Source organism: Oncorhynchus clarkii, chromosome 15 (assembly GCF_045791955.1).
Source record: "Oncorhynchus clarkii lewisi isolate Uvic-CL-2024 chromosome 15, UVic_Ocla_1.0, whole genome shotgun sequence".
Lineage (NCBI taxonomy): Eukaryota > Metazoa > Chordata > Actinopteri > Salmoniformes > Salmonidae > Oncorhynchus > Oncorhynchus clarkii.
The window spans coordinates 32,589,713-32,617,712 of NC_092161.1; the positions used below are offsets into that span (position 1 = coordinate 32,589,713).

The following is a 28,000-nucleotide window of genomic DNA, read 5'->3' on the forward strand; positions in this document are numbered from 1 at the left end:
AGAAGGTAAAACTAAAATATGCAATACCAAAAAATCCAAGTGGGCTAGAGGGAAGTCTTTTTAAGTCTATCAGAGTCAGTCATTCAGCACACGATCTATATTTATACAGGGGACTCGTACCAGGGTTCAATCACCAGCTGTAAGGGGAATGCAAATGCACGACAAATGGCACACTTCCGCCCTCCCTCCCCCCTATAGGCCCTGTTCAAAAGCAGTGCACCAACAGTTATATGAATGAACGCATTAATAGTGGACTCACCATCTGAATAAACCATCAAGTTAATATCACTTTCTGTAACAGTAGCATGATAATTCTATAATAACATATTGTATATCATGGCTACTCAAGTGTATACAGAATACTTGTAAAAACGATAGGTTGGTTGGTTAGCAACAAAACCGATGCACTCGCAAGCATGGGGTAAAACAGTTGCGGTTGGCTTAGATTGTTGACATGTAAGCTATATTTTGTCTACATAAATACATTTGCACAATGACCACTTGTCTCTCAAATACAACTTTACAGTTGTTGGTTCATCAGCAAGCGAATTTTAGCATCGACATGAAATCAGTGAGAACACCTCAAAACAAGACATGGTATCAACAACATGAAACAAACGACCCGCTATCGATTCTCCACATCGCAGTTTGTCATTCTTGCTAGCAATCTGGCCATCAAGAATCAGAACGGGCCGACTTCTTCACCATGGAAGCGCCCACATCTATGGTAAAAACATGCATGACTTACTTTACTTTTTGCGCTCTAGGGAGCATGTTAGGTCACTCACAAACTTCCTCCAGTGGGTTCGGTGTTGGGCGGTAACCTGTGGGTTTCAGGTTAATTAAAGGCTGTCTGGAATGTCTGAACTGTTTGTGTTGGGTGGTGCAAAACTAAATGAAAACAAACAAAAATGTCCATCAATAAATTGTGCAAACATAGTACATATGATAAAATAACCATTTTTAAATGGTATAGATCAGGTGATTGATTTCCTTAGAGGCATTTTACAGAGAATCCACAACGACAAAGCTGAAACAAAAATGTCAATTTATTTTTAAACAGTGAACAATGTTACACACAGTTCAGTTTATGCAGCATATCTATATCTACTAAGGCAATACATAAATCCAAAGCACAAGTTACAAATCATTCTGCATAACCCATGATTACATAGAAAAGCTTTAAAAAATATATATAAAACAGAACACAAAAATTGCTGACACTGGCAACACAAATACAATTAGAAAATGTTAAATATATGTTAAAAATGTTGACGTTCTCTCGCTCTTGTCCCCTCAATGGCTTGGCATCAGAAGCTCATTTAATGTATTGATAGCAGATTCGTAGATTACCCTGGAGAAAAGAGAAAACATTTTTTTAATGTCATTTTTAGGTTGCTATTTTGCCATTAAAATGTAAGTTGCACTCTCAAAATTCCCAGTTTACGAGCACTACATAAAGAGAGACCTATGACATCATAGCATGGCAGCAGCACAAAACATTATTGGGCAGAGCCCTATGGGCCCTTGTCAAAAGTAGTGAACAACAGGGTGCTCTTTGGGACGCAACCATTGCGACGTCCGTTAGTCTAGTCACCTCTGGATGTGTCCTTCGTTCTCAGCCGTGACGGCGCAATGTTTCTGAAGCTGCCTCTGGATGGACACGGCTGTACTCTTCAGATCTGCCTTAAACTTCCCGGCTGGAAGAAAAACGGGCACAATCATTACAGGGCAGCCACACAGGACACGCAACTTCTTCCATTTGATTCGTTTATATGAAACCTGGGCATAAACAACCGTCTCGGGCCCAAGAACAGTTGGAGTGGAACGCGTTCTGCTCACGCCGGGCAAAAGTTAGCAGCTAAAAAAAACCTGTAGCTCCTCTGTCAGAAACAAATCATAAATGTGAAAACAAAACATTGTTTAGGACCTAGATAAAAGGATGTCTTTATTTGCAACAGTTTTACTCACTCTGTCTGACAACTGCCAGAATGTGAAGGACTGCAGCCAATCCGGTCAGACCGTCAATGACCTCGGAGTCAACAGTTGAGTTGATCTCTGCCAGGAAGGCCCTGAAAGAGAGAAGAGACCTTGGTTCAGAAACTACGAAAGAAAAAGTACATTATTCCATTCTCTTTCTTTTTTTGTGTTTGATTTAACACGGTCTTTATATGACATTGTGTGGTGTTGACCGTGTTTGTTTTGTCTGTTCTGTTTCTTATTACTCCTTATATATGTGAAAAATCTATAAAAAAAACAACAAAAAAAGCCAGCGCAGTCAGAAAGCAGCAACTCTTGGGGAGAAGTTACCTGGTGACAGGGGGCGATTTGAGGAGAACGTCCAACAAGATGCATGAGAGAGGAGGCAAATCCTGGACTGTCTCTGGTATTTTGACCTCTTGGGGATGTGTAATCTAAGACAGAAACGTTTTAAGATCAGCACAAACAAAATATGGTACGTGTTCTTAATACGCCAACCTATAAACATTGTGATATAGGGAAATAGTGTTTGTAGTGAATCAGCCATCTTAGTTTGCTCTTACCCTTTGAAGGGAGTGTTGGCTTGCCGCCAGGGTTGCAGCACAGATGGTTGAAAACACCCCGTTTAGGGGGTTGGAGTCGAAGCCCGACCAAGCCTGAACGACCTGGAGGAAGTTTCCTAGAGCGCGAACAGCCGAGTGCCACAGCTACGATAGCCAGGGGAGAGAGAGAGAGAAACAACCTTAAAATCATCTATTCACATTTGCGAGCTGAACAGTGGCCATAATGTATCATGTGTCCTACTAAGAGTAGGAGTGAAGTTCAGTCATTTAGATCACAATGAATACGATCACATGGATAGGGGGGGAGCTAATCCTCAACCCTACTCTGAGAAGCTTGATACATATGACTCCAGTACTGCTTCTGTTGTTCGGCCAAATAGGTATTATTTATAGACACAGCCATTAACAATCTGATTGAAGAGACGACCTCTAATGACCTAAGGGTGCGTTTTTGATTGACACTCAAATCAGCACACACCAAACCAAACAGTCAATAAAAAGCCCTTTGTTGATACGGCGACTGATGACTTCAGATGCGTCCAAAATGGAACCCTATTCCCTATAAATAGTGAAGGGTGCCATTTGCGAAGCAGCCATCCTCCACACCTCCTGGCCCTCCTCGGGGTCCTTCCTCAGGCGGCGAGCCATGACCTCCAGGATCTTCTGGAAGATGTTGGTAACCACGCTGAGGATGATGGAGGACTGGTCGTCCCGGGCCTGGTTCTCGGGGACGTAGTTCTCCGCCACCTCCGTCAGCACAGAGAGCAGCAGTGGAACACACAGGTAGCCCTTCTCTGAGAACACAACACACACACACACACACACACACACAGTGAAATTAGACTAGGTGCACAAGCGACAATCTACGTTTCCAAATGTGCCTTATGGCAAAGTTGATTTACAGATCCAAAATGGCTCTAAAGTGGCCTACTCCTTCATATTGACTCTGCATGTCTCTGAAATTGTATCTGTGTAGTGTAGATAGCTATACTCACCAGAGAGGAGCACGACGGAGCACAGGTGAAGGACCTGCCCTTTGAACTCCTCGTCCCCAAGGCCCACCCGGATCACATCGCTGCACACTGTGAGGAAATTCTGCCAAACATCACAATGACGTTAGAGTAAAGAGGGACAGAAAACGTTAACATACAGAAACTCTTGCATTAATGTGTGTTTTTTTAATACTAAATCAGAGTTTGTATTGACAACTGTTTAAGAACCTGTAATCATGCTGCAAGACCAAACAACTAAACTACAATACCAGTCAAAAGTTTGGACAGTTACTCATGAAACAGTTTTTTTTTTTTTTTTTACTATTTTCTACATTATAAAATAATAGTGAAGACATCAAAACTATGAAATAACACAAATGGAATCATGTCGTAACCCACTTTTAATTTTTTTTTTTTTTTTACAAAATCTAAATATATTTGATATGAGATTCTTCAAAGTAGCCACCCTTTACCTTGATGACAGTTTTGCACACTCTTGGCATTCTCTCAACCAGCTTCACCTTGAATGCTTTTCCAACAGTCTTGAAGGAGTTCCCACATATGCTGAGCACTTGTTGGCTGCTTTTCCTTCACTCTGCGGTCCAACTTATTCCAAACCATCTCAATTGGGTTGAGGTTGGGTGATTGTGGAGGCCAGGTCATCTGATGCAGCACTCCATCACTCTCTTTCTTGGTCAAATAGCCCTTACACAGCCTGGAGGTGTGTTGGGTCATTGTCCTGTTGAAAGACGAATGATAGTCCCACTAAGGGCAAACCATGCTGGTTAAGTGTGCCTTGAATTCTAAATAAATCACAGACAGTGTCACCAGCAAAGCACCCCCACACCTCCTCCTCCATGCTTCACGGTGGGAAGCACATATGCGGAGATCATCCGTTCACCTACATGGCGGTTGGAAACAAAAATCTCATATTTGGACTCATCATACCAAAGGACAGATTTCCACAGGGTATAATGTCCTTTTCGTGTGTTTCTCGGCACAAGCAAGTCTTTTCTTCTTATTGGTGTCCTTTAGTCGTGGTTTCTTTGCACCAATTTGAACATGAAGGCCTGATTCACGCAGTATCCTCTGAACAGTTGATTTTGAGATGAGTCTGTTACTTGAACTCTGTGAAGCATTTATTTGGGCTGCAATTTCTGAGGCTGGTAACTAATGAACTTATCCTCTGCAGCAGAGGTAACTCTGGGTCTTCCTTTCCTGTGGTGGTCCTCATGCGAGCCAGTTTCATCATAGCGCTTAATGGTTTTTGCGACTGCACTTTCAAAGTTATTGAAATTTTCCAGATTGACTTACCTTCATGTCTTAAAGTAATGATGGACTGTCGTTTCTCTTTGCTTATTTGAGCCGTTCTTGCCATAATATGGACTTGGTCTTTTACCAAATGGGGTATACAGAAGATTGCCCTCCCTTCCTTGTAACAACACAACTGATTGGCTAAAACGCACAAAGAAGGAAAGAAATTCCACAAATTAACAAGGCACACCTGTTAATTGAAATGCACCCCAGGTGACTACCGAATGAAGCTGGTTGTGCAAAGCAAAGCAAAGCAAAGGGTGGCTACTATAAAGAATCTCAAATATATTCTGATTTGTTTAACACTTTTCGGGTTACTTCATAGTTTTGATGCCTTCACTATTGTCCTACAATGTATAAAATGGTACAAATAAATGAAAAACCCTGGAATGAGTAGGTGTGTCTAAACTCGACTGGTACTGTATATCGCAGGACAATAATAACGTTCAATCACTAAACATTTCATTTTTGTGCACATTTTTCCTGGAGAACAATGCATTGCATAAGCCACCATACTATCTCAAGTGTTGGTGCTGGAGCCCTAGAGTTGGTGGAAGCAGCAGAAGTGAGTACCGAGATAAATAGGAGGGTTTATTTTCAATATCCGCTCACAGCAGCAGCCTTTGGGCGACAGACTCGAGAGAGTAATGGCAGAAATAACTAGAGAAGCCCATTTCAAAAAAACAAATGAGTCCATCTAGCTCTCTGGGAGTGGGCGGCATACAGCAGAGAGCTGATAGGCGAGACTGTGGAATAACAATCTATAACCAACTAAGGCTTGTGCCCCAAATGGAACCCTATTCCCTAAAAGTGCACTACTTTTGACCAAAAGTAATGCACTACATAGGGATTAGTGTGCCATTTGGAGCGCAGGCTTAGCTAGAACTGAAAGCCTAAGAAAATGAGAAGAATTGATCTGCTGACCATAAAACTATAAAGAGCCATACATTACCATGACTTAATTCATTGGAAAAAAGCTGTAACGGATTCTCATACACGGAACTATTTACCACAGCGGTTCTTTTATGTCTGAAAGGTTTTCAGAATAACACTGACAACTGCTGATGTAAAAAAGGCGTTGTGAAATACATTTGATTGACTCTCAATTGAGGTCATTGATTAGCTAGGAATTCCCCTCACCTGGTTTCTCTAGGACTTAGTTGGACACAAATGGAAAAGAAAATAACACAACCAGCAGACACACAGCCCTCCAGGAATCGCGTTTGACACCCCTGAGCTACCTCAGAATACTGAACACAGAAATAACACATAGGTGTACTGTACATAAACGCAGCGTAAACCCCCTCCCGTGGTTGATACCTGCCTCCCTATCCAGCAGGTTGTGCTTACCTCTACCACCTGCCTGGCGAGGCCCTGCTGCTGCTCAGTGACCCCTCCCTCACTGGGACTGACCAGGAAGGGCAGCGCCCTCTCTGCCACCCATGCTGCGGTGTTCTCCACAGAAACCAGGAAATCCCTGCACTCAGAGAACTGGGAAAGAAAATACGTGGTTATAGAACAGAAAGCCCTGGGTGGTTATAACAGGTGGTAAAAGGTGGTTATAGCCCAAACACGGCACAGACCAGAAATTAATATAATAAATAATATATGCCGTTTAGCAGACACTTTTATTCAAAGTCTACTTAGTTATGCGTGCATCATTTATTATTATTTAAACGTATGGGTGGTTCCAGGAATTGAACACGCTACCCTGACTTCGCAATTGCCATGCTCGACCAACTGAGCTACAGAATACCAGTTATATCCCAAATACTGTTCATTAGACCTGGGACGATAAACCAAAAAACAGACACCGACAAAAGCCAACACTTCCGAGGACATTTTGCTGATCGTTAATTATGATAAAGTGGCTGATACTAGATTGGAGATACGTGACGTTTGAAATGTGGATGATTGCTAAATGGGACAACCCGTAAGCGCTGAACTCTGAAAACGTTCAGGAATTTGGGGAATTAGCTTCACTTGTAAAATATATAAAACACCGTAAGATACTTTCCAAAATAAAACATATGTCAAAGATGTAAAACATCCAATTAGATATAAATAGAACCCATCCAATTATTTAAAGCTATTTAATATGAAGAGCATGAAATAATGCAAAAAAGAAATATGCAATTCCATTCCACTCAGTAGCGCCTACTGTATTATTCATTATTACTTTATACAGTTTTCGCCCAAATTGGTTTAGCACATTCTAAGGAACAAACCTCCATGCTCTCGAAAAAAAATAAAAAAATAAATAAAATCGGCAAAAAAAACCCCCAAAAAATATACATTTTCTACACATTAATATTCAAACAAAACCCACTACGTAACATTTACAATTGCAAACTGTAGTCCGAAACAAGATTATTGATAGAAACGAGAGGATCCTCCAGAGCCATGGTCCTGTGGGCAACACTCCCCGCAACAAGCAAACGTGTGCTTTCCGGCTGGAGACCAGGGTTCAATTGCCGTCTCCACTTGTCATGCTATGCATCTGACTAATAAAGGAAAAACACTATTAAAAAAAAAAGGTAGTGAGAGGTTTATTCATTCATTCAGGAGTTAAATTAAACACTCAGTGTTGTAAAATAACCCATTGATGTTAATAACCAGAGTGTGATTGTGTCCTTTTTCTCTGGTGTAAAACACTGACACTCAAATCCACACCCATCATTATCATATTTACAGAGCATGCTTTATTGCAAGTTATTTTTTTTTTTAGAATTGTGTTTAAATATCTGTTTTTGTACGCACATTGATTGATTGATCTCATGTTACATCCTGTGTTAGGGTAAAACTAATCTGTTGAGGTATAGCCTTATGATATGTAATGTGATGTCATAAAGGGTTACATTTGAAGGAAAATTGATTCACTTACGCACTCACTTGAAGTCTACAGTTTTGCTAAGAATTGAATGCAACAACCATGTCTCTGTCACGAGCAAACACAGTCATGTCTGGTAATTCCAAAGTTCACTAACAGGCACTTTGGGATATAAGGCAATATTTTCTTACAGTGCATTCGGAAAGTATTCAGACCCCTTGACTTTTTCCACATTTTTGTTACATTACAGCCTTATCCTAAAAATGATTAAATTAATTGTTTACCTTAATCTACACACAATACCCATAATAACAAAGTTAACTTTTTAGAAAAGTGTTTTGTTTGTTTTTTAAACAAACACCCGATTGACTTAAGTATTCAGACCATTTGCTATGAGGCTCGAAACTGAGCTCAGACGCATCCTGTTTCCGTTGATCATCCTCAAGATGTTTCTACCAATATTTTGGAGTCCATCTGTGGTACATTCAACTTGTTGTGACATGATTTGGAAAGGCATACACCTGTCTATATGAGGTCCCACAGTTGACAGTGCATGTCAGAGCAAAAACCAAGCCATGAGGTCGAAGGAATTGTGCAGAGTTCAGAGACAGGATTGTGTCGAGGCACAGATCTGGAGAAGGGTACCAAAAATGTCTGCAACATTGTAGGTCCCAAAGAACACAATGGCCTCCATCATTCTTAAATGGAAGAAGTTTGGAACCACCAAGAATCTTCCTAGAGCTGGCTACCCGGCCAAACTGAGCAATCGGGGGAGAAGGGCCTTGGTCAGGGAGGTGACCAATAACCCGATGGTCGCTCTGACAGAGCTCCATAGTTCCTCTGTGGAGATGGGAAAACTTTTCAGAAGGACAACCATCTCTGTAGCACTCCACTAAAACAGGCCTTTATGGTAGACAGAAGCCACTCCTTAGTAAAAGGCACATGACAGCCTGCTTGGAGTTTGCAAAAAGGCACATAAAGACTGTCAGACCACGAGAAACAAAATTCTCTGGTCTGATGAAACCAAAATTGAACTCTTTGGCCTGATGAAACCAAAATTGAACTCTTTGGCCTGAATGCCAAGTGTCATGTCTGGAGGAACCCTGGCAACATCCCTACGGTGAAGCATGGTGGTGGCAGCATCATGCTGTGGGGATGTTTTTCAGCGGCAAGGTCTGGGAGACTAGTCAGGATCTAGGGAAAGATTAACAGAGCAATGTACAGAGAGATCCTTGATGAAAACCTACTTCTGAGCCCTCAGGACCTCAGACTGGGCTTCCAATGGGACAACGACCCTAAGCACACAGCCAAGACAACGCAGGAGGGGCTTCGGCACAAGTCTCTGAATGCCCTTGAGTGGCCCAGCCAGAGCCCGGACTTGAACATCTCTGGAGAGACCTGAAAATAACTGTGCAGTGACGCTCCACATCCAACCTGACAGAGCTTGAGAGGATCTACAGAGAAGAATGGGAGAAACTTCTCAAATACAGGTGTGCCAAGCTTGTAGCGTCATACCCAAGAAAACACGAGGCTGTAATCGCTGCCAAAGGTGATTCCACAAAGTACTGAGTAAAAAGTCTGAATACTTATGTAAAATGTGATATCAGTTTAATTAATTTGCAAAAATCTACAATCCTGTTTTTGCTTTGTCATTATGGGGTATTGTGTGTAGATCGATAAGAAAAATATACTTGTAATCCATTTTAGAATAAGGTTTTAACGTAACAAAATGTGGAAAAAGTCAAAGGGCCTAAAGACTTTCCGAATGCACTGTATATCCTAGTGTGCCTTTAGAGTGAACGTTGGAAATCCCCCCCCCCCCCCCCCCCCCCATGACTGTTTGTTATTAACTTACTAAATGCATTTGCATGTCCAGCCTCTATCAAAGGCTACATAACATATGCAAATCTAAGTGTGCTCAAATACCAGAAGCTACATATTTGATTGCCTGTTTACTTCCTAGCCCCACAAAATTATATTTGACTTGCACAAGCCATTTGACCAAATTACGATAACCTTCAGGGTGGTGTTTATTTCTCGTTGAAATCCAGCCAAAATGGTGGATTTGCAACATTTAGAATAGTTCATCAGGCACATTTTGCATTCAGACTGATTGCAAGGTAGAGAGTATAAAGTTGACAAGACAACATAAACCATATTTAGTAGCTCCACAGTCTCAATAACAGGTGCAATAAATCCAACCACTAACAGATTAGAGTATATAATAAATAAAAACAATGATTTATCTTTGTGCTGCATAATATAAATAACAATCAACGTACAAACAAAGACAAACAAATTATTTGAAAAAAATGGACCAGCAAAACTGCTTGCTGGGAAATATGTTAAATCAGCCCCTGACACCATTTAAAATGTATCTTTCCAGCATTTTGTAGTCCTCTGTAGGTCAGTTGGTGGAGCATGGTTTTTGCAACGACAGGATAGTAGTGGGTTAGATTCCCCGGACCAACCTTCCGTAAAAAATGTATGCATGAATGACTAAGTTGCTTTGGATAAAAGTGACTGCTTAATGGCATACGTTGTAGAATTATGAAGCCATACATAATAATTGCGTAAACAATACTTAGTTTAAAAGGCATCCTTAAGGGATAGTTCACCCAAATTATTAAAGTTACATAGTTCATTGACTGCTTAAGGCATGGGTGTCAAACTCTGGCCCGTGGGGTAATTATATTTGGCCCGCGAGACAATACCAAATTACTACTAGAGCTGGCCCGCCGGTATTATACAGCGCATTCACCACTAATACTACGAATCCCATAATGCTCTGCTGTTTTCGCGCGCCAATCAGGACAGGACCCAGAAACGCTCTCTCCTCTGTGACAGTAGTCATAGCAACATAGACGCTACAACTGTCAGCGAGCTAACCCTTCCCAAAAATGGCGAAAAGAAAGGCAGAAAACAGGAGCTTTCTGGACAAGTGGGAGGCAGAATATCTGTTTACATATGTAAAAGACAAACCTGTTTGTCTTATTTGTGGAGTCAACGTGGCTGTAAGTAAGGAGTACAACATTAGACGACACTATGAAACGAAACACCATGACAAATACAAGGACCTGGACATGACTCAAAGGAGCCAGAAAGTAGAGGAGATGAAAAGAAGTTTGGTTTCACAACAGAATATGTTTAAAAAAGCCACATCACAAAGCGAGGCTGCTGTAAAGGCTAGTTATATAGTGGCAGCAGAGATCGCAAAATCAGCCCGGCCCTTTAATGAGGGAGAGTTCATGAAAAAGTGCATGATGAAGGTTTGTGACCTCGTATGCCCAGAGAAAAAACAAGCATTTTCAAACGTGAGCCTGAGCAGGAACACAGTAGCTGATCGCACATGTGATCTTGCCACCAATCTGTATGACCAGCTGATGGAAAAGGGAAAAGATTTTGTTGCGTTCTCCCTCGCTGTGGATGAGAGCTGCGACGCATCTGATACTGCTCAGCTGTCAGTCTTCATCCGTGGAGTGGACTCAAATCTGTCTGTTACGGAGGAGCTATTAGGATTCAAATCAATGCATGGCACAACCACAGGAAAGGAAATCTTTGAGGAGGTTTCCAAATGTGTAACTGAAATAAAGCTGCCGTGGGATAAACTCGTTGGATTAACGACAGATGGTGCGCCAGCGATGTGCGGTAAAAAGAGTGGACTGGTGTGCATGGTTCGGGAGAAGATGCGGGAAGAGAACTTTGCAGGTGAGCTAACTGTTTACCACTGCATCATACATCAGGAAGCACTGCGTGCCAAAGCCCTAAAGATGGAACATGTTATGACCACAGTAACACAGGTAGTTAACTTTATAAGAGCCAAAGGTCTAAATCACCGCCAGTTTAAATCTTTTCTGGAGGAGTGTGGTTTGGAATACGCAGTATCACACAGAGGTGAGATGGCTAAGCAGAGGAAAAGTACTGAACAGATGTTTCGAGCTGCGTGAGGAAATATGTCAATTCCTGGAAACCAAAGGGAAGGATACAGCAGAGCTCCGGGAGCAAAAGTTCCTGTGTGAGCTGGCCTTTCTCTGTGACATCTCGAGCCATCTCGATGCGCTGAACCTGCAGCTTCAGGGGCGGGGGCGCATCATCACAGACATGTACGCTGCAGTGAGGGCCTTCAAAACTAAACTGTGCCTGTGGGAGAATCAGATGCTGCAAGAAAACCCTTGCCATTTTCCCTGCTGCCAATCCATAAAAGCGCAGATCTCTACCGCCGTGTTCCCATGCGCACAGTTTGCTGAAAAACTCAGTGTTCTCGCCGCTGAGTTTAGTCGGCGATTTGCCGACTTCGATGCCCAGAAATGCAAGTTTGAACTGCTTAGTAATCCCTTCGCAGTTGATGTGGAAAATGCACCAACCAACATCCAAATGGAGCTGATTGAACTCCAGTGCAACGACACGCTGAAGTCAAAGTATGATGCTGTGGGCGCCGCACAGTTTTCACGGTTCATCCCTGACACAATGCCTCAGCTCCGCACCCAAGCTGCTCAGATGCTCTCCATGTTCGGCAGCACTTATCTATGCGAGCAACTTTTCTCCTCGATGAAGATGACCCAAACAACTCACAGGAGACGTCTGACTGATGAACATCTTCGCTCGATACTGAGGATTTCTTCAGCTCAGAGCTTGAGCCCAGACATTGATGAACTAGCATACAAGAAGAGATGCCAGGTATCTGGCTTGGGCACATCAGATTAGACCAGTGTGCAATAATTAACGTTTTCTTTATGCACTTTTTCTTGCTACAAGGCATGGGCTTGAATGGTTGATTGATTTATTATCATTTTATTTGTAAAATTATTAGCCAGTGGAAAAAGTTTATTTTGGTATTTAAATCAGAAGGCTGCAAATAGAAAAGAGGCATACAATTTTTATTTAAATTTTATTTATTTAATAAATGAATGCCATTGATGTGTTTTTTCATTTGAAATTCGATTTTGCATGTCTCCACTATTAAATTATATATTGTATGGTAATAAGCGATGCTTGTTCCATATTCAATGTTAAAGCAAAACTTGTTTGGGTCCATATTAAAAGGTTAATTTGTTCAATGTTGTCCCGTGACTTTGTTCAGGTTTTACATTTTGGCCCACTGGGTATTTGAGTTTGACACCCCTGGCTTAAGGGCTAGAAAACCAATGTCATTTTGGTGAACTATGGCTTTAATTGGACCAAAATAACCGAACAGGAAATATATTGCACATCAACTCCTCATTAGAAAACATGTATATAATTATTTGATTTAAAATAAAGTTTGCAATCAATTTCAATGCATTAACTCCCGCACACAATTTGAATACAATTCAAGTTTCATAATTCAAAGTTCCATTCCACAGTATGTTTTTATTTTCCAATTTAAATTCAATTACAATTCTATTCCAAGGATGGTTCATGTTCAGTTCCAATTAAATTCAGACAGTCTAAATTATAATTAAATTCCAATTAAAATGTTTTGAAGATTGCTGCAATTCCGAGTAAATTCTCCACATCCTGCTTGAATTGTATTTGGAATTTGAAATGAAATTGGAATTGACCAACCCTGATGATAATTCTGTCAATTTATCGTGTCCAAAGCACTACCGTACACAGATTTGAGGAGTCTGAATCGGTCTGTTTTGCAGTAGAGGTAGAAGTATGTAGGCGATAGAACTCACTTTGTGGTGTAGATGGGCACTGAGACGTGCGTGAAGGGCAAACGCCCTCAGTGCTGTTTCTGCACTGGGAACATCGGCCTGGGCCTCAGAAGAGCTCAGATGGGAGTACAGCACCAACTGTGGAGGCAAACAGGACACAGGATCACACCTATGCCTATCACAGCACATATAAGCAACATAAAACAAAATATATCTACTGTACCTTCCAGGCCCTGAGGGCTTTGTGCAGCTGTTTGAGCTGGCCATGCCTGAAGGGCAGTATGCAGTCCCGCGTGGAGGTGCGGCTGACCAGGTACTCCAGGTAATCTAACCCCAGGTCTGGCTTGGCCTCCACTGTCTCCTGGATGCGCACTTTCCGACTGGTGTTCCCGTTGCCCTGTGAAGGACAAGTGGGAGCAGGATGGGGGGGTTATGGCCATCCAATTTCCTGCAATTCTACACATTTCTCCATGGAGCTGAGAGAAAATATGGCCGTTTTAAAGCTAATTTCCTGCAATTCTTTGCCTTTGCCATGGCTAATGCAGTGTTCTTTCGCTCAAACATAAAATCAACACTTCACTGTTTTTGGAATTTTCATTTCTCCCTGTCTAGCTTTTATTTGGGTGATTATTAGTTCCAAAACACTATATTATAAAAAAAATATAGGTCCATTATCTTTTCTAAATACTTTATATTTGGTTTTAGTCATTTAAAGGCCCTGAACTGTACGTTCTCTCTCATGGCTAACTATCAGGAATTTTGAAAAGAGAGGCTGAGTCAGTTGGGAGCTTATATTCATGAGCTCGCCTTGACTGACAGAACTTTGAAACGCCTATGTCAAGCAACTTGGATGCAGTAAAATCATCAAGAAAATTTGTTGATATTCAAAAGCAACTCGAACATTGAAATTGCATCAATTATATATACACATCTTTTAAACATGTGGCAAGTCTCTTGTGATGCGGTTCACAGCAGCACTGACGGATGTGTTGACTTGACAACTGCAGCAGATTCTTTGAATGAGCCTTCCCCCCTTTTGTTCCATGCTGGCTGAAGAACAAGCCAGTAACTAGCTAACATCAGACACAGCTGAAAGGGGAAACATGAATCTTGGCCATAAATGAATAGGGTAAACTTTCAATTACATATGCTGATAGTCCACAGTAAAATTACTGGGGGACCAGTAACTTTATCAATAAAAAAGCAAGTAATTTTTCATACTTTAGTCATCATACTTTGATCTGGTTTCTTTCAAATATCATAAAATGTAATGAAAAACAGGATTTTAACTCTTCATGACCCTTAAGTTTACACTGAGTGTTTTTCCATCCCAATTTTTACTCATGTAATTTAAAAAAAATCAGTAGTGAGGATTTCTCCTTTGACAAGATAATCCATCTACCTGACAGGTGTGCCATATCAAGAATCTGATTAAGCAGCATGATCATTACACAGGTGCACATTGTGCTGGGGACAATAAAAGGCCACTCTAAAATGTGCAGTTTTGTCACAATGCCACATGATGACTGCAGGAATGTACACCAGAGTTGTGGCCAGATAATTGAATGTTCTTTTCTCTACTATGATCTGCCTCCAACACCGTTTTAGAGAATTTGGCAGTACGCACAGGAACTCCACATCCGGCTTCTTCACCTGCGGGATCGTCTGAGACCAGCCATCCAGACAGCTGATGAAACTGTGGGTTTGCACAACCAAAGAATTGATGCATAAACGTAAACGTCTCAGGGAGCTCATCTACGTGCACGTCATCCTCACCAGGGTCTAGACCTGACTGCAGTTCGCCGTCATAACCGAATTCAGTGGGCAATATGTCTCACCTTCAATGGCGACTGTCACGCTGGAGAAGTGTGTTCTTCACAGATGTATTCCAGTTTCAACTGTAGCGGGCAGATGGTGTTGTGTGGGTGAGCAGTTTGCTGATGTCAACATTGTGAACAGAGGGCCCCATGGTGGCGGTGGGGTTATGGTATGGGCGGGCATAAGCTACGGACAAACAAAAATCGCATTTTATCGATGGCAATTTGAATGCACAAAGATACCGTGACGAGATCCTGAAGCCCATTGTCACGCATTTCATCTGCTGCCATCACCTCATGTTTAAGCATGATAATGCACGGCCCCATGTAGCAAGGATCTGTTGACAGTTCCTGGAAGCTGAAAATGTCCCAGTTCTTCCACGGCCTGCATACCAGACGTCACCCATTGGGTATGTTTGGGATGCTCTGGATTGACGTGTACGACAGCGTGTGCCAGCTTCTGACAATATCCAATAGGGATGCACCAATTTTACATTTTTGGACGATACCGATATCTTTCAAAACAACACGGTAAAAAAAATATTAGCAGCATTTTAGTACAATTAAAGTTAAAAACACACAAACACGAACGCAGTGGTCTAAGGCACTGCATCTCAGTGCAAGAGGTGTCACTACAGTCCCGGGTTCGAATCCAGGCTGTATCACATCCAGCCGTGATTGAGAGCCCCATTGGGCGGCGCACAATTGGCCCAGCGTCGTCGAGGTTTGGCCGGGGTAGGCAGTCATTGTAAATACGAATTTGTTCTTAACTGACTTGCCTAGTTAAATAAAAAGGTTACACACACCAAAAAGTTATTTTGTTAGCATTTACGTAGGTTTTACTGGTCATGGGGACAATCAAAACCTATTTCTTTCATTTACTTGCTGTGCTGTTTCGTTATTAATTTGTTCAGTCGTTTCATCATACATGTCAAGCAGTGAAGTTTCAGCTCTGTCTGTGGCCTCTCTTCCTCGGTGCGCAGTGTCACTGTGTCCGTTTCCATCCTGTCCAGCTGTGTATGTAACATTTCACGTCAAAACCTTGTTTCTTGTCGGCATCGAAGTAGCGGCCCTTGTTACCTAGCATCGAGCATGGTGGCGACACCGTAAAGAGGCTCAGAGAAAACGCCACCCAATTGCTTATTCACAGCCTCTAGTAGTGTACCTTGTAAGTTAACAAAACTGCTGACAGACCGTGGGGTTGAGCAAGCGTTTTAATGCCATGACCAGAGGGCATCACGTCTGCTGCAGACGCAGTTGATTTGCTTATTTCTTGAGTCAGTTGTTCGAATGGCGCTAGGAGTGTGTTCATGTTTCGCAGCAGAAGTATGAGAACCAGCACATTCTTGAGCATGCAATAGCGGCTTTCCTCAGTACAAAATCCTCGTCGACCCACCGTGCTGTCAGACCCAGCATGCTCACGGGGCTGACATCGCCGGTCCAGATGTCAGTCGTGACGCCCATAGCAAGTAGCATAATGAATCCCATTCTCTTGGCGTTAATGGATTTCGCCTGTTGAGTGGTCTCGCTGAAATGTTCCTACTCTTTCAAATGACTGCTCGACTTGAACTTGTTTAGCTGTTGGAAGTGGGCGCTTAGTATTTTTCTGCTTTTGTTCAGTGTAGCGCTGCGTTTTCCGTGGTGTCATTACGTCATCTACTCTCGTTATATACGTATGCATGTCAGCTTTGACATATGTTTTGCACATCGGCGTTAGACTCGACATCAGGCGATACCCGATGTTGGCATTTTTAGCTAATATTGGCCGATTCCGATATGCTCACCGATATATCATGCATCTCTAACATACAACACAGCCATCGAGGAGTGGGACAACATTCCACATGCCACAATAAACAGCTTGATCAACTCTATGCGAAGGAGGCAAATATCTGTGACCAACAGATGCATATCTGTATTCCCAGTAATGTAAAAGCCATAGATTAGGGCCCAATTCATTTAAATTGACTGATTTCCTTATATGAACTGTAAAATCTAAAAAAAATGTTGCATGTTGTGTTAGGTTTTGTTCAGTGTAAGAAACAAAAAGAAAATTGTCCAACCCATTGGGTATCTCACTGCACCCTCATGATCTTGAAATATGCAGCTAGACAGATTAAAAAAGTTAACTTATATTATAAAACTTCTGACAGCCAGCTTTCTAACTCTGCCCATAACTTCTGGGCTTTACAGCACTCCCAGAACGCATGAATTATTGAGTTATTGTTTAGTTTCACACTTAAAATATGACTGCAGTTGTGCGGTAGAATCTGAATTTTGTGTCTCTTGTATAATAAGGATTTCAATGGCAGAATCCCTAGACAACATCTCAGTGGTTAATTTGGATATTTATATTTTAGGCCTAAAATATAAATATCCAAGAAGCCACTGAGGGTCCACTGAGGCATAACAATGTATCTGTGTCTGCGTCCCAAATAGCACCCAATTCCCTATATAGCGCACAACGTTTGACCAGAGAACATATGGGCCTTGATCAAAAATGTGTGCAATATATAGAGAATTGGATGCCATTTGGGACGCAACCTTGGTGTGTTACTTACCGTGGCGGTGGGTAAGGCCTCAGTGAGCCAGTCGGTGATAAGCTCCAGGACGTGTGCGGCCTGGCCCCAGCTACACAGGCACTCGATGATCTGACTGTACTGGGACACCTTAGCCCCCGCCTCTAGCCTCTTCAGCCTGGACAGCACCCCACAGCTGGAACACAGGGACCAGGAGGGGACAGTGTTAACACGTGTGCGTGAGTAAGTGATTGAGTGAGAGACAAGAGTCTGAAGTGGAGACAAAAACAAAACAAACACAAAAAGACAAGTTAGCAGGACCCCCACTGACCTGAAAGTAGGGACTGAAGCTGGGGGCAGTAGGGAGGCCAGTTGGATGAGGGGAACTGTGCAACACTCCTCCTGAAAGAGATAAAAGTGAGGACACTTTAAAAGATGTGGAGGATATCTAGGGTGCATCTCACTTCTTCCTGAAGTGTGCACTCTCACTACTCCCCACACATTTAAAAACATTGGATTGGTGTAGGCATGGGCTAGAGGGAGTTTCAATATACCAGTCATTTCCTTTCAAATCCATGAATGGGAGTGAAGCCGTGCGCAGTTTGGGAGAAAGGAGAGACTATTGGGACGCGACCTCCAGTCCACCTCATACCTGGAAGACGTTGAAATATTTGGGCACGACGGAGCCAAACTTGGCAGTGGTGTACTGGAGGGCGTCCTTGTTGAGCCCCAGGGCTTTCCGGATGCTTCTCCACAGGATCACCACCACCTCCAGCAGACTGGCCATGGACGCCGTGTCCTTGACCGAAAGGACATCCTCAAGAACCTGAGATTTGAAAATCAACTAAAAACTGTCACTCGGCAACTTGTGGTGGTGAACAGCTGAGTGGTGGGGCTGGAGGCATGTAGAGTTCAGTAGGTACCCGCACTCAAACCATAAAAAGCCTTAGCCTTAGCGCACTCTCATACTGGCTTTCTGCACTAGAGTCATGTAAGCACTCTTAAATTCAAAAGACTGACCCTCCATAAGATCAAAATGATCATTTTAACCATGTTTTGGAGCTAGACAGTGCTTACAATGGAGTAAAACAAGATTGTATTTGGGGTTTTGATGGGGTACGACAGTTTAACTCATGAGGCATCTAGAAGTTCATTTATTGTCTTAAAGAAGGGGTGGGAGGTACAATTCCCAGACTGCAATTTGAATGATAAACATGTATCTTTATAGTATATGACAAACAAGAATCTCCTTAGTCTTGTAAGTGATCCAAAATCAGTCTTACACTAGCGTTCTCCTTGTTGGTCGGGTTGGTCTTGTTCGGGTCTTGAGTCTGGATGCAGGCATTCAAGCACCGGCGGATTGTCAGCATCAGCTTGACTGGGACACAAGAGGTACAGTAAACAGTCTGGGGATTTTTTACCAACTTCAAATGACTCACAACAGCTACGAGCTAGATATGTATTTATTTTAAAAAGTATTATCTACAGGGGAATAAAAGACCTATGACTTCAACAAAAGTAAACTTCCAAGGATCATTGAAGGCTTTAAATCCCACATATGCCGACAGGCGCTACTTAGCTGCAGGCCAAACTCACCTACTGTATGTTGGTGGGGGACGTGTATACGTGGGACAAACTCACCTATGTTAGTGGGGGCAGTGTAGATGTGCGAGTACTGGTAGAACTTCCTGGCTGCCTTGGGGTTCATCTGAATCAGAGTGACACAGCGCTCACACCAAACTTCCTCTGATTGGTTGACGGGGAAGAAGGAATTGAAGAGGAGGTTGACGATGCGCTTGGAGACGGGCTGCGAGTCGACAGCCAGACGGGCTAGCAGGTGTTCCATGGAGGACACTTTCCAGAACTGGCCATGTGAAAGAGGGGGTGTACGGCAGGGTGAGCACCACAAGTAAAAAAGGTTTATGGCCTTCACATACAAAATGACAACGAAGATATCAACGGCCATCAAAATTGTTAAAAGGCTTCAAACAAGTCTAATAAATGCGAAAGTTGGACATGAAACAGTTTACAGGCACAGACAAATAATGAATGGCATTGGAGGAATTTATCGTGGCAATTCAGGTATTCAACTTATTGTCAAATGTCACCTTTTTTTTCTTTCTTAGAATACACTCATATAGTACACTGAGTGTAGAAAACATTAGGAACACCTGCTCTTTCCATGACAGGTGAAAGCTATTATCCCTGATTGATGTCAATTCAATCAGTGTAGATGAAGGGGAGGTTAAAGAAGGATTGTTAAGCCTTGAGACAACTGAGATATGGACTGTGTATGTGTGCCATTGGAGGTTGAACGGGCAAGAGAAAATATGCCTTTTAACAGGGTGCCAGGCGACACAAACCGGTGCAAGAACTGCAACGCTGCTGGGTTTTTCCACCCTGAACAGTTTCCCATGTGTATTAAGAATGGTCCACCACCCAAAGGACATCCAGCCAAGTTGACACAACTGTGGGAAGCATTGGAGTCAAACATGGGCCAGCATCCCTGTGGAACGCTTTCAACCCCTTGTAGAACTAATGCCCCAACCAATTGAATCTGTTCTGAGGGCAAAAGGGGGCACAAGTCAATATTAGGAAGGTGTTCCTAATGTTTTATACATTCAGTGTACATTCTTATTGTAGCAGGTATTTTTTAAATATTTAGTTTTAAAATAAAATATGTTGTGCATTTGCATAAACACAGCGTGTATATTTGCCGACATGAAACAATTAACATAAAAAGGGGAGGAACAGGGCGTTACAACCAACAAAACATTGTCTATCCTACCTGCACTCATCTGCGTGGTCTGTGCCTCATTAATTACTGTTCTCACGTTTTCTTGCATAATTCAACAAGTGTGTCAATTGCAGGATACGCTCAGAATACAGATCAACACACTTGGTTCTAGATTACACCTAGCACACTTTACACCGTTTGCAAGATCAGACACAACATCCCCATCATCCAGGTGGCTCATTTTGGTGAGTTTCTTTCATTTCAACGCATCTAAATTGGTAAACATTTCAACTGTATTAAAATGACTTTCTTTCAGTTCCACAAAACATGCACACCTATCATTAAAAAAAAGAAAGAAGTGATCTTCCTCCTCTTTCTTGTGACGCAAGTGTCAGGACAGTGCGTTAAATCCCAGATTAAGCTTTAGCATTCTTATAGATTCAATTGAAAGACATCGTGCCCATTTCAGACATTTACCGGGGTGTGTTTGACAGGTCATTACGAACATTTACGCGGTCATAACATTTAATGGGGAGAAGAAGAAAAAAAACACACGATACAGAGTCTCAGAAGTAAAATGAAAGCAATCCACCCAGAAAGAGTGGATTCTGCACCCCTCAAACACAGGAAAAAGATGTCTGAAAAAGACAGATCCTCAGATGGGCGAGGCATGTGCGTTGCTAAAGACGTTCATACGGAATATGTACCTATGCACGCCTGTACAATGTGAACAAACACAAGCTGTGTCTTACCTTGGCGGCCCGCACCGCTTTAATCTTTAGCAGCATGTCGAGGAAGGCCACGCGTACTTTCTCCGAGGTGTCATGGAGGCTGTTCTTCAGAGCTGGCAGAAGCTGCTCAAGCAATGGGTGGCTGGAGCCATTGTCCAGTACGATGGCCAAACACTGGAGAGAAGATTTAACAATGACTGGTGGCGATCTAGTGGGGGGGGGGGGGGTGTCAGAGTTCACCGTTGCACAGTGCATTCAGACCCCTTCACTTTTTCCACTTTGTTACAGCCTTATTCTAAAATAGATATAATTGTTTTTCTCTCCTCAATATACACACATTCCCCATAATGACAAATCAACAACTGGTTTAGACATTTTTGCAAATGTTTTACAAATAAAAACTGAAATATCACATTTACATAAGTATTCAGACCCTACACTCAGTACTTTGTTGGTAGAGTTTACAGCCTCAAGTCTTCTTGGGTATGACACCACAAGCTTGGCACACCTGTATTTGGAGAGTTTATCCCATTCTTGCGTTGCTGCACAGCTATTTTCCGGTCTCTCCAGAGATGTTTGGGTTCAAGTCCGGGCTCTGGCTGGGCCCGGACTTCAGAGACATTCAGAGACTTGTCTCGAAGACACTCCTGCGTTGTCTTGGCTGTGTGCTTAGGATTGTTGTCCTGTTGGAAGGTGAACCTTAGCCCCAGTCTGAGGTCCTGAGCAGGTTTTCATCAAGGATCTCTGTACTTTGTGCCGTTCATCTTTCCCTCGATTCTGACTAGGCTCCCAGTCCCTGCCGCTGAAAAACATCCTCACAGCATGATGCTGCCACCACCATGCTTCACCGTAGGGATGGTATCGGCTAGGTGATGAGCAGTGCCTGGTTTCCTCCAGACATGACGCTTGGCATTCAGGCCAAAGAGTTCAATCTTGATTTCATCAGACCAGAGAATCTTGTTGGTCTGAGAGTCCTTTAGGTGCTTTTTGGCAAATTCCATGTGGGATATCATGTGCCTTATTTTTTATTTAATCCATTTTAGAATAACTCCAACGCATCAAAATGTGGAAAAGTGAAGGGGTCGGAATACTTTCCCGTATGCACTGTAGGGCCTGCATCCCAAATGGCACCCTATTCCCTATATAGTGCACTGCTTTTGACTAGAGCCTTATGGGCCAGTCATGTTCTACTATATAGTGTTCTATAGTATTCAATACTGGGGTCACCCACCTTGAAGACAGAGCAGCGGACATCAGGGGAGCTGGTATCATTGGCCAGCTCTACCACCAGCTTCTTGAGGAAGTCGGTGATGACGGTGGGGGGGATGACCTCCCAGCACTTGGCCAGGATCTTACAGACCCCCAGGGTGGCTGTGGAGCGCACCAGGGGCTGAGGGTCCTCCAGCAGGCTCTGACATATTACAAACAGACACACAGGAACAGACAGGAGAGAGCTTCAGAAGATTGATGAGACGCAAGGAACAAACAGGAATACACTGTACACAATTCTGATAAAAAAGGCTCACTACACTTGAACTATTTGACCCTTTAATCTACACATGGAAACATTCTATGCTGATTTGGGAATGTTTTGTAATACCAAACTGTCGTACTCGCTCAACTTGTGGCATTTTTGTTTTTGGAGTTTCAAATACATTAAAACGACCACTTGGAAATTCAATGTCATAATACATTGACTTACGACCAGCGTGTCCAGTTGTTTCTGAATGGTCTCGTCCATCTTCTCACTGCTCTGGCTGGGGTCGTGGATAGGGAAGGCCTCTGTGAATAGCAGAGTGGCATTGGCCCGGACCTCAGAGTTGGCAGCCTACAATGATAGCGAGACGATTTCTTCATTAGTTCAACTAGGGGGGGGGGGGGGGGGGGGGGGGCACTATCCAGAAATAAAGAGAGTGTGTGTTAAGGGGACTTTTGACAGTACACTTAGCGCTCTCCAGAGAATGGGCTTGTAGAGTCTGTAGAGCATCTCATCCAACCCGTGGCGGCCCTTCAGTTTGTGAAAGTAGCTCAGTATCTAGAGAGAAGGGAGAGTTCAGTCAGTCACACACATAAAACACAAGTCAACAATTGCAAAGAATATGTCAACTTTGTGGCAAAGTAAGCCAGCCAGAGGTTTGCTGATATGATCTGGTCCTTTGTAGCTCAGTTGGTAGAGCATTGGTATTGCGACACCAGGATAGTGTGTTCAATTGCCCAGACCTCCCATTCGTCAAAAAAAATCGTTAAAAAAAAATGTATGCACGCATGACTAAGTTGCTTTGGATAAAAGCGTCTGCTAAATGGCATATATTATTATATTATGCTGAAGTCTTAGCAGTCTTGATATGAAAGAAGAGAATATATATATACACATCTTTTTTTTACAAGTAATGTGTGCAGTTGAAGAATTACTCTGTCCACGTCCCAAGTGGCACTCTATTCCCTATATGGTGCACTAGTATGGGCCCTGGTCAAAAGTAGTGCCCTATAGAGGGAATAGGGTGCCATTTGGGACGCGCACCGAGTCAAACGTGCACGCCCACCTGTCTGACTTTGGCATGGACGGGTGAAGACCTGTGCAGGAGCACAGCGTGCTGCATGAAGTCCTGGATGCAGGTGCTCTCTATCTGCTCCAGACAGAACCCAGAGGCCTTCTTCCAGGCCCGGTAGTAGATCTCAGCTATGTGGTCAGTGAGGGAACTGGGAAAAGAGTTCAACCAAGGAGTAAAAAAACAACAACTGGTATATCATCATGAATTGAATAGTAGAAAACCACTGCCTCCTGACAGCCACCGTAGAATAAGAAAGCCTTGACCGAGCCACAACGGACCATGTCCCGTTTCCGCAGCGGGAGGTACAACTACACCCCCTGGACAGGACGCTAGCATGTGACAGGGCCCCACTCCAAATCAGGGGTCCCCAATTACATTCAGCCGGCGGGCCGAACAAAGCTATATATTATTTGTACTCTGTAAAGTGACCGTGAGAAAAACAAAAACAGAATCATTTCAAACCTTGATTGCGTTGGGATACATTCATATATGCCTCTATATTTGTGTGTGGGAATACTTGGGAACAGATTTCCTCAATTTAAATCACTTTTAGCTGATATCCTGGTAATTTTACAGTCCTTAATGTCCAACTCAAAAAATAATTATAATGTTTTTGCTCAGAAAGCTTGGAAGGCCAAATAAAATCACTCGCAGGCCACCTTTTGGGGGAACCCTGCATGCGGAGTGCCAAGCAGAAGCATCGGGTCCCATTTTGTAAGTCTTTGGTATGACTCGACCGGGGATGGAACCTTCAACCTCCCAATCTGGCAGACATTCTAACAAGGCCAAACTAGAAACGCAAACACTTACTTTGCAAAGTAGGGCAGCTGGTTTTTGATGGTTCCATGGATCATCCGGATGAAGTTGACATTCCAGCTAAAGAGGAACACCATCAGACGCTTTCCCTGCCCAAGAAAGTCATGTTGTCAGAACAACAATGTGAGCATGATACTGTAGGACACACACACACACACAAATACTTCAAAAATCGATTGAAAAACAGAGCGTTTGCTTGAGTCTGTCTGGAATACCAGATGTGCAGGGGGTGCAGTCTTTTCTATTGTTATATTAAGCCAGGCAAGCTCAAACAGGCACAGATAAAGTATTGAATACATTTGTTTATATATGTGAAACCCCGTTCTGACACACAAACTTACATCTTCGTTTCTGATGTGATTGACACTGAGGAAGCACTGCAGCAGCAGATCGATCAGCTCCTTGTTGTCCTCTGATTGAAAATCCACAGTCAGCAGCACCTCATGGAAACCCCACAGCCTTCGGATCTCAGTCACCTGAGAACACGCAGAGGCAACATTCAGCAACCCCAAATACAAAACTGGTCGACGCCACACAAGACAAAATGTGACAAGATTAGACCAACGGTTACTACAGAGAGAATTATTTCCCCCAGATACTCAGAGACACACACTTCGGAGAACAGCCCAAAATGCGGATGGTTCGTTCCACCAATTCGGTGCCTTTTTGAGAAGTGGCAATTAAATGCTTCACAACAAGTTAAGTTGTTCAAACATTTCTAGCCTGTCTATGTATTTATGGGTAACAGGGTTGACGTGTTATGCTCGACCAATTCAGTTATCACAAAACAGACAAAAAGATTAGAACCAGCTCACCTTTTTTTACACTATGATTTGACTATTAGATGCTCGATGTTTCTTTAGATTTTTTTTTTTTAGAAATAGTTTTACCATATTAAAATGAGAGTTCAGTTCACGTAACAGGGTTGACCTTGAAACGAAGGACAGACGTAAAATGAATCCCTAATCACATTAAATAAATAATCATCTCCAGAAATGACTTGTCAAAGCAACAAAACAAACTAGGGCTTTAGAATGGTGAGATGTTGGGGTTGAGAGTTAAACTTCCTAGAAATGTAGACAAAATATCAAATGGGGCACAAAATTCACTATTTTCGTGAAACCCCCCCCCCCTCACACAGACCATCATCGTATATCACTCCACTGAAAATATCCACCTCTCTCAGATACACTAGAGTTGAAGACTTCAGTTCTGAGATTGTACTTTATCTGATTTCTTACTCTCAAATCAAATTCTTCAGATGAACACTGAATGAGAGTGCCAGATGATTAGTGCCAGGTGATTAGAAAGCGCTCGTCTGTTGTCGAGACCACGGAGTGGACATAAAACAGAATTAATGAGACCAGTCATTCACTTTTTGACTCCTGATGAAGATGATTAGGGATTTATGGGGCTTGACAAAAACACAGAGGAGGAAAGACAATTAGATATGGGGGTGAACAAAAGCCCCCCAAAAATGAAGGAAACATGAAACATGTAGCCTATCATTCTGTATTTTCCACCAAAATAACTGTGATATATATTTTTAAGCAATCCTACGAAGCCTGCTAGAGAGAAAGCAAGACCGACAGAGAGAAAAACAGAAAAGCAACGACAGGCTATGTTGGTGCTAAAGGGCACGTACTGGTTTCTTCAGTATGAGAGTCTTCTCCAGGCATACGAGGAAGGCTGTGCGGCCCAGCTCTTCTTTCCCCAGGAGGCCTTTCTTCCACCAGGCCTCACACAGACCGTGGACAGCCTGCCGCAGAGGCATCTCAGAGGCAGGAAGGTAGGGCAAGACACCTGGAGTTGTTCGACAGAGAGACAGGAGAGTCGAGTTTTTATTTTATTTTAACTGGCTATGAAAAGCACTTACAGAAGTTAAATAAAAATCAAGGATACAGGGTTAATATTCAATAAAACTAAGGCACTCACCATTTAATATGTTGGCGCACTCTAAGAGAGAGTTGTAAGTGTCACCATCCTCAATGACTTCAACCGAAGCCGTGACCACGAGAGTCACTCCCTCAAGAACAGATATGGTGTGCGTCTGAACAAGAACGGTAAAGATGAACACCTCTCAATCAAGGAATAGTACACAACACTTACATTAGATGTAGGAGACGAAGTCAGAGCAAAAATAAAACCATCTCTCTGGTCATGTCCAGTTAGGAACAATATAGAAGAGCAAGAGTGGCCAGGATGAAGAGTTGTCACTATACCAGTATCACAATACTATGATACCCAATTATCCATGGCAAAAAAAAGAAACCTCAGAGGCAGACTAAGCTCTTTGGTTGAACCTGCTTTAAGTAAAATATTGTGTGATATAGCATGTAAAATAAACAAATGTTACTCTGAGTGACAACATAATGTGGTTCGTTTCCAACAATTAGGAGTGTAATCACTCAAATTAAACCCGCTTCATGCTTTGTTTCCTTGCCACGATACTAGTATTGTAATACACTTTAAGTGACATAACTAACAAGTACTCACCAGGTCTGGGGACACCTCCATCTCCATGTCATTGTCCTCCTCTATGCCAGCATCCCATTGCGCTGGTGGAAAGGCCACCAGTTGGTCACAAAGCAGCGTGACTAGTCTGGCCCACAGTGCCTCTCTCTGGACCTTTGGCAACTCCTGCAGGACCTCTTCCAAGTCAAAGGGCTCAGTCGTGTCCTTCTGCGGTAACATTTCAAGCAACAATATGGGGTCAGAGGCAAGGCTCTCAGATATATACACAAACAACAAATCAGTGTTGTAGAAAATACTCATTTTAAGATTCATGATATTGGTCCTATAAGATGTATTTTTGAAAGGTGACAAAAATGACATTGGTTTTTGCTATACCATCTAAATGTAGATATATAGCTTGCTCATGTCACTCATCAGAAATGTAAGTAAACAGTTAGCTCACTTGTTGGAGCATAATTTACTTGCTAAAAGCTAACAATGTGTGTATTCATTAAATCTTTAAAGGAATCAGTTTACAATTTCAGAACCAAAGAGAAGCAAACCGTGCAAATGGAACGAAAGGGACCTAACTGAATTTGTCCAAAAGAAACTCTCATGTAATGAATACACCCCAGCAATGCAAACTGACAGAACAAACTAGCTAACGTTAGCGAAGTGTAAAGTTACTTACATGGAGTTTAGTGAAATTCAGAAATTTCCCCACATTGTCTTTGCAGACCGAGTTTAAAAATGCCTCTCGCTTAGACATTTCGTTTAGCCAGTGCCGTGAAACAGACAGTCAAATCTCTGAAGGATTGGGATAAAAGCAACAATAACATAGCCAAGTTAGCTAGCTAGCTAGATTCGTGTTTACGATTTATAGACTGAAATATGACATAAAGTTCATCAGACCATTATATACCACTAAGCGAATTTAATGTTAAATACATATCATGTTTTTCTTATAAATCATAAACGATTACTTATTATGATTTAGCTAGCCACACACTCACCCAACTGCTTCCCCGCGCAAATTTAGATTTAAGATCCAGAGCC

At 42.6% G+C, this 28,000-nt stretch overlaps 1 protein-coding gene across 1 annotated transcript; it reads right to left on the reverse strand.

The window, feature by feature from the left end:
* Positions 1-1,033: 1,033 nt before the first annotated feature.
* LOC139366780 (non-SMC condensin II complex, subunit G2) lies at positions 1,034-27,990 on the reverse strand. Its single transcript, XM_071104485.1, has 27 exons — positions 27,958-27,990; positions 27,636-27,751; positions 26,987-27,172; positions 26,426-26,540; positions 26,136-26,293; positions 24,832-24,966; positions 24,485-24,579; positions 23,666-23,822; positions 23,065-23,157; positions 22,825-22,950; positions 22,354-22,533; positions 21,144-21,296; positions 19,296-19,518; positions 18,938-19,032; positions 18,307-18,480; positions 17,986-18,056; positions 17,697-17,850; positions 13,542-13,715; positions 13,340-13,456; positions 6,200-6,340; positions 3,539-3,638; positions 3,150-3,337; positions 2,544-2,687; positions 2,311-2,414; positions 1,972-2,072; positions 1,598-1,700; positions 1,034-1,354 (listed from the first exon to the last, which is right to left on the reverse strand). Exons 2-27 carry the CDS (start codon positions 27,711-27,713, stop codon positions 1,297-1,299), a joined length of 3,423 nt encoding a protein of 1,140 aa, XP_070960586.1. The 5' UTR covers positions 27,714-27,751; positions 27,958-27,990; the 3' UTR covers positions 1,034-1,296.
* Positions 27,991-28,000: the final 10 nt, after the last annotated feature.